Source organism: Microplitis mediator, chromosome 1 (genome assembly GCF_029852145.1).
Source record: "Microplitis mediator isolate UGA2020A chromosome 1, iyMicMedi2.1, whole genome shotgun sequence".
NCBI lineage: Eukaryota > Metazoa > Arthropoda > Insecta > Hymenoptera > Braconidae > Microplitis > Microplitis mediator.
In genome coordinates, this window is record NC_079969.1 from 18,711,136 (window position 1) to 18,718,838 (window position 7,703).

General features: G+C 30.2%; 1 protein-coding gene across 1 annotated transcript; it reads right to left on the reverse strand.

The window, feature by feature from the left end:
- Positions 1 to 1,075: 1,075 nt before the first annotated feature.
- On the reverse strand, positions 1,076 to 4,283 carry LOC130670746 (uncharacterized). Its single transcript, XM_057474225.1, has 2 exons — positions 3,563 to 4,283; positions 1,076 to 3,229 (listed from the first exon to the last, which is right to left on the reverse strand). The coding sequence occupies exon 2, from the start codon at positions 2,455 to 2,457 to the stop codon at positions 1,597 to 1,599; it is 861 nt and encodes a 286-aa protein (XP_057330208.1). The 5' UTR covers positions 2,458 to 3,229; positions 3,563 to 4,283; the 3' UTR covers positions 1,076 to 1,596.
- Positions 4,284 to 7,703: the final 3,420 nt, after the last annotated feature.

Genomic DNA, 7,703 nt, shown 5'->3' on the forward strand with positions numbered 1-7,703 from the left:
TTAACGGTTTTTTGTTAATAAAACAATTGTAATTTTCTAGTCCCAAAAAAATCCAAAGAACGTTTTTTTCTAGAAGCCATTCCGGATTATTTAAGCCATTAACCATATTTTTAGGAGACTTGTACCTATTTATCACCGGTTTTCATCTTCTTGACTAGACTAACAGTTATCCCGTAGACTATACATTAGACATTGTATATATAGCCATCATACATAGACTATACATAAAAATCTTACGCTTTTTTTCTCGTGTTATGGACGTTTTTTGCCGGCTAGGGTACCCCTCGGCAACGCCCCATAAGGAACTTCGTTCCAAAAATATTTATATATTTTCAATGCAACTATTTATTTATTAATTTCTATAAATTTTTTATACATAGCTACGAGCATTAACTTGAATCAAAATAATAATAACAATAATAGTAATAATGGTAAATACAATAATATTAGTTATAAAATCATTAATAAAACGAAATTAACATTCATTGAAATTTATTCCAAATCTTGTCATCAGATGTATTCGAAAATTCTGACGTTACTAATTATAATATCTTAATAAATTGTCTATGCTCTTACAATTGAAACAAACTTTACAAATTATGTTTAGTATAAGAATAGGACAGAGTAATTTACAATGTGAGGTACCGGTGGGTAATAAGGCCTATCTAAGGGAGATGTTGAATAAAATCGAAAATATTGCATTTAATTATCGCAATGTATTATTAATCTTTATTTTAATACATTAGCCATAAAATATAATGAATTAATGGCAATTTTTACCATAAACTGACAAAAAATTAAATGCCCGATGAAAAACGATTTTATACAATTGTATAAAATTATATATAAAAAATGGCCCGATCCAATTGTATACAACTATATCGAAATTGTATACAATTCTATACAAATTGTATACAAGTCTATATAATTATATACAATTTTATACAAATTATATACAATTCTATATAATTGCAATATGTAGAATTGTAAATAATTATATAGAATTGTATACAATTTGTATAGAATTGTATACAATTTCTATACAAATTGTATATAATTGGATCGGGCCATTTTTTCTATCCAATTATATATAGTCTATATATAATTATATATAGTCCATATATAATTGATAAATAATTCTATACAATTGTACAAAATCTTTTTTCATCGGGTATTTAAAAAAACCATACCAATAGGCCTCATTTTACTGCGGTAGGGTAATAAGGCCTACGGGTTAAACATACTGGAATAGTTAAACTATTCTTAATAAAATTGGTGTAAGGGATTAATCATAACTTAAATGTAGCATCAATACTATTTTCGAGTCTGAAGACTAGATTTCTTTGCTCAACAGCACTTAAAACTATCAGTATCATCTACTGTTAAGCCGACGCACGCCTCGTGATACCACTTGCTGCATTTAATGCATTGCCTCATATCAGCTATCTCATTTTCTTCACATCCATGACAATACCAGCTCTTTTTCTCTCTAAAATTATATTTCTTCACAGGTTTTGTTTTCCTCTTCTTCGAGTCTGAAATTTTCTTCGTTCTATCATCGGCTTTTTCGAACAGATCTTTTGTAACTTGAGTCCCTCAATAATTAATAGCTTTTTTTCTTATTCTTTGAGTTGTATCCATACGTTTAAGGGGTGAGGGCATGAGCTCATAGAATGAAGTTTCTTTGAACTGAGGTTCTGATGCATTACTAACTTCACCATTGTCTAAACTGGGATTACTGAGGACCGCAGCAGTGCTTCGAGTGGGTTCAGTTGAGAGCTGCTCAATTATTTTTTTTGATTTTGATACCAAGGTAACTTCATTTGGTGATTTACTAGATTTCTGGTTTGTTGGCTTGGGAGAGCCAAGAAGTTGCAAATTTTCTTCATGAGCAGTATCAATCGCAAGGAGTCCTGCAGAGTTAGAAGGTTGTAAATTTTCTTTGTTGACAATATCAAGTGCCTGAAGCGTTGAACAATTAGAAGATTGTAAACTGTCTTTATCCACAATATCAAGTGTAAGACTTGCTGGTACTTCTGTCACAGCAGATGGACCAAACGCGGTTTCTGGAATAGCATTGGGATTAAAAGGATACAAACCAGTTGCTTTAAAGCCGCTCGTTATATTACTTTGAGTCATGCATTTGGACCAAACTTTTGATAAAATGATATTGAATCGTGATTTAGTGAGTTTTTTATCTCGGTTCTGTTCCAAGAATAATAAAACTACGGCATCCCAGTGGGGTTCAAATGAACGATAAACTGCTTTATCAAGAGGTTGAAGTTCATGAGTAGTGTTTGATGGTAAGCAGTACAGATATATGCCGAGTGATTCAGTTAGATCGACAATCGACAAATCTAAATGACAAGCTGCTCCATCGAATATTAAAAGACACTCACCTGCAGTTTTGAACTTCGCAAGATGTTTCAAAAACTCTTTGAAAAGTTCATTAGTCATATATCCTTTTGCTGATTTTAGACTAAGGAACCCGGAGGTAAATTGTCATACAACTCTGGCTTTAAACGTTTGCCTTTAAAAATGATCATTGGTGGTATAGCATTACCAAGGGCATTTACACATCCCGCAATAGTTACATTTTCTGCATGCTCTGAAGACTGTAAATGTACTCTTTTAGCCCCTTTCTTGGCGACAACAGTTTGTTGATGATGAACTGTTAAACGACAACCTTTTTCATCCATATTATAAATTTTTTCAGGATAATCGTTTAAATCCAGTTTATCATAGATCGTTTTTATCCTTGAAAAGTAATCATCAACGATGAATTTTTTTAATTTTTGTGCTCTAGCTGGATTCATAAATTGAGCTCTTCTTTTTGAAATTTCAGGGTTTCTTTTCATAAACGCCTTTAACCAGTCTTTACCAGCAAGCCTAAAATTCTTATTAAAATTTGTTTTGATGTTGTTCTGCTCGCAAAATTTAAAAACTAAGCGACGAAGTATTCGAGGTGTCACAGGTAGTCCTATTTCAGCGAATCTATTTATTCTTTGTACAAGATCACCTTCCTGATCACTACTCAGCAGGGCTTTTCGACCAAGGGATTTTTTTTAAATTACTACTCTGGAGGTGGTTTCTGATGATTCTTCGTGGAACTTTGTACCTTTCTGCAGCTTCATAAGAAATTAAAGTTCCTCTTTCTACCGCTCTGACAGCTGATATGAGGTCTTTTTCTGACCACACCGCTCGTTTAGGAGACATCAGGATCAAGACACTAAAAACCAGTAATCAATCAATAATTACCTCATTTATAATAATAATAATAATAATAATAATAATAATAATAATAGTAATAATAAAGTGAAAGTAATGTAATAAACATTATAAAATACAAATTTTGAACATAGATAGTAGGAGGGTAATAAGGCCTATGCTTAAATTCGGTAGGCCTTATTAACCTCCAACCGTGTCTGCCAAATATTACAAAATAACAGATACTAGGGCTATGATATGTAATTTATGCTTCTGACATCATTGAAGTAGATATTTATAAATATTAAAACGATGATTTTGAATTATTAAGTCTAAAATTATAAAAAATACTCACCATTTACTCAAATCGCTTTTTATAATTTCTTCTACGCTGCAACAGTATATGACGGACGATGAAATATAGACGACAGGGAACGTGGTATCGGCTAATATTTTAGCTTTAAATATCATTTCTGTCACTTAGGCCTTATTACCCGACAGGCCTTATTACCCGCGCGTACCTTATTATTTTCAGCTTCGGTACAACCGTCCTTTCGTGCCTAATTATATTACATTAATACTTTTGTTCTTTCCGTGCTACGTAGTATCGAATCACACGCCTTATAAAATAGGGTTGGTTACCATTTAGAATTACTATTCTCCGCTATCCGTGCAGCCAACAAGTGTTGACAATTTAATTATTTTCTATTTACTTCTAATAAAAGAATGTACTGGAATCCGAGGTATAAAAATTTAGTTTTAGCCAAGCAAAGTAATAATTTTTTTATTGCCTTGCAAGTGTCTCGTTGAATGTTATAGTCTCAATGTCTTTATCCATTTCTTTGGAACAACTCTCTTATTCTGATGTCCTTACTTCTATTCAGTATACACGCCTTGAAGTGACAGTATCTACAAAGCATAAATTTTAAGTAGCGTCAATAAAAAATATAAAAGTAATAATTTTTTTAAAAAATGTTATTTTATGACAGAAGTAATAGAACAATAAACATTGTTTTTTTTTTTGTAATCAACGAAGTTATTTGCAACGACACTTTATTTTTCACAGAATCGAGTAATCCATGTAATAATGTATGAATAAGCGGTCGTTACATTGATTTAAACTAACAATAATGAGTAACAAAATGTATTTTAAATCCAATTTATTGCTGAAAGTTGAATAGTTTTAAATATCAAACTGTCTTGGCCAATAAACGACTCGGCAATAAAATTTATTTTTGTGATTTACATTTTTTCAGCGAATTCTGAAATAATTCCTGTGAGTTTAATCACGATACATTTTTATATAGATGTGTAAACGTATGAAGTGACATTTGAAAGATAGAAAATGATATTAAAAAATAGAAGATGAGAAAAGAAAGTGAAAAAATAATAAATAAATAACTGAACAACAACGGTTAATCTCCAAGAAAATCAGCAAATTCCGCTGGGAGTTTCCAGGAGCTGACAATAAATCACTGGTGGTGATCAGCTGTTTCGCCGAAGCTCATACCGAACGAAGAGTCTTACGTTCTGAGCCGGAATTTCGGATCATCATAAAACTAAGCGATTCACCGTCAGAAAATATATATACACTGTATTTAGTGGGCTTAAAAGATTGTGTAAAGTAATCTTAGTCCAGAGACAGTTGTTCAAATAATATAATCCAGTATGTTGGAGATAGAACTTTTTATTAATAAACTCTTGCAGTCTTAGTATTGTAGCATTCATAATACCAGCAAATCTTTAAAAACATAACAGTTTTTATTGCGTTGAGGCGTCGTTGAAATTGTTTATTATAGGTTGCTATAAAGGGGTTGAAGAAGTCGGAAATATATACATATATAAAACAGTGAAAGTAAGTGACCAAATACTTAATTTACGCCTACTGAAAATTTCGGACTGACTAAACGCATGATTGTAAAAGTCAAAGGAGGTCATTATTAAAGCCAATGTCGTCATCGTTAATGTATATTAAGCATTAGGGTGTGCAATTTTGAGGCAACTTTTTTATTTCAACGAAAAAACAGGCTGAAAACTTGCAGGAAGGTGAGAAAAGAAGCCTGTTCAATGCGGAGCTCTTAATATTAATATTTTAAAGTGCCTGTTTATAATTTTCCATTTCCCGTTTAAATAACATAGGAAAATTTTATTTCTTCATTTTTCTAGCTTGGTATTTGCACCTTATATAAACAAGTCCATCGCATATTCTTGTTATTAAACCGATAGAAATTAATTTATTACTGTCTTAAAAATTATTTTCATATGTAAAACTAGTTCTGATGCGCGAACATTTTCATGAAGCTAAAAGAAAAATTACTCATGTATCAAATTTTTTTCTTATTTATTTTATTTAGTGTAAAAAAATCATGACCCGAGTAAAATGAATTTAATATTTGCAAGTTTCACGTAATTATCAATTTATTACACTATAAAAAATCTTAACCTACGTCTTCGTGAGAAACTCAATCCCATAGTATGTTACTGACTGAGCTGACAAAAATTATTAAATCGATCGCATAGTAATTCATTATAACATGATTGACGATCACGTAATATAATACATTATGTATAAAATATTTTTCAAATTTCCATAAAATAATGAATTGATAATTTCTCGAAACTTTCAAATATTAAATTCATTTAACTTGGGTCATAATTTTCTTACAGTAAATGAAATGAAGAAGAAAAAAATTTACTACGTGAGTATTTTTTATTTTAGCTTTATGAAAATATTAGCGCATCAGAACCGGTTTTACATATAAAAAGAATTTTTAAGATAGTACTAAATTAATTTGTATCAGTTTAATAACTGAAAAGTCAAAATTTTATACATTTCGAAGTTTACGTTCGAATATCTCTAGAGTGGCTATCTCTATGATAAAAGTGTAAGAGACCTTTTTTGAGAGCGTTGAATCGACTACAAGAATATGCGATAGACTTATTTATATGAGGTGCGAATGCCAAGCTAGAACAAAAGAAAAAAAAAATTTTTTTTCTCATGTTATTTAAATGGGAAATAAAAAATTAGAAACAGGCAGCTCTAAATATTAATATTAAGAGCACTGCTTTGAACAAGCTTCTTTTCTCACCTTCCTGCAAGTTTTCAGACTATTTTTTTGTTGAGAAAAAAAGTCACCTCGAAATTGCAGACCCTAATGAAACATACAAGTATAATGATGAAGTTGAAGTGATGGAGAAATAATTTTGTTCTTTTTTTGTCTTTGAGAAGAGAAAAAATAAAGTGCCATCTGTGAAACCAAGCTTGCGAAATTATGACATTTTTTTTACAAAAGCTTACAGTCGAAAAATAATTGCATAATCAGTAATCGATTTTCTAACTGATTGATATCTTAAAATAAACAAGTAGTTAAATCTGAATTCATTATTTATATATGACGATTTTGTAAGTTTTTACCAAAATTCAATGAAGAGGAACTGATCATGCAAATTGTTTCAATAAGAACTAACCATCAGGATGTAACATGCAGTTAGCTCGGAAGGATCTCCTTTTTTCATTGATTTTTTATCATTTTAAAGCTCTATTTCGTTAGTAAAATGTTAAATAAATATAGATTTTATAAAATCACAATTTTTGTTCAATTCATCGAAGTATTTGACTTATAAATCCATGATGTGTAAGATGTTGAGCGATGATTTATAAAAAAGTATCACCAGAATTTTTTTAGCATCCATCGGCCACATATAATCTTGTACTATAAGTACTGTTTGAGATCTTGCAAGCTAAATTGTAGGCACATAAATAAATAAATAGTAATTTCACTAAAAATTTGGCTGCAATGAATATTTTTTTGATGTCTCTGTAAATTAAGGCAACATTTTATTACAGTTGGTTATTATTATATTCTTTACAACTTAAAACTTTTTTGGTAAAAATAATATAAACTTTGTTCAACTTCCTACAGTCTTCAATAGTTATATGAAGTGTGATAGTATTGCAAGAACGTCTTCTTCACTTTTTAAAACTTACACAGAAAAAAAATGCCATCAAGCACCCAGAATAGAAGGTAGATTTTTCGAAAATTTTCACCACTGCCCTGATTTTTCGCTAGCTCGATCTTAGTTTAAAACGAAGGTGAACTTTTGTCATTTTTACTAGGGTCAAACCAATTTTTGAAGGTTAGTTTTTCAATCTGAGTTTCTTAATCCGCAAATTAACTATTGTTAGTATACTTATACATTTATATATGGGGCATTCCACACCAAATCGGACGGTTTTAAGAATTTTAATTTTTAATTTCCGCCATTTTTTTTAGTACTAATCAAAAAACTCATCCTCCTAAATTTTAAGATTTTTTTTATCATAGGTTCAAGAGATATGAAATTTTCGAAAAAACCGCTCTTTTCATGGTTTTTTGCTTATAACTTTTTGAAAAATGGTTTAAATAAAAAAACTCAAAGAACAAAAAAGTTTCAATATTCTATGTGCTTTCAGAAAAAAATACAAATCATTTTTTAGAAAAATTTTTCTGCGTTAT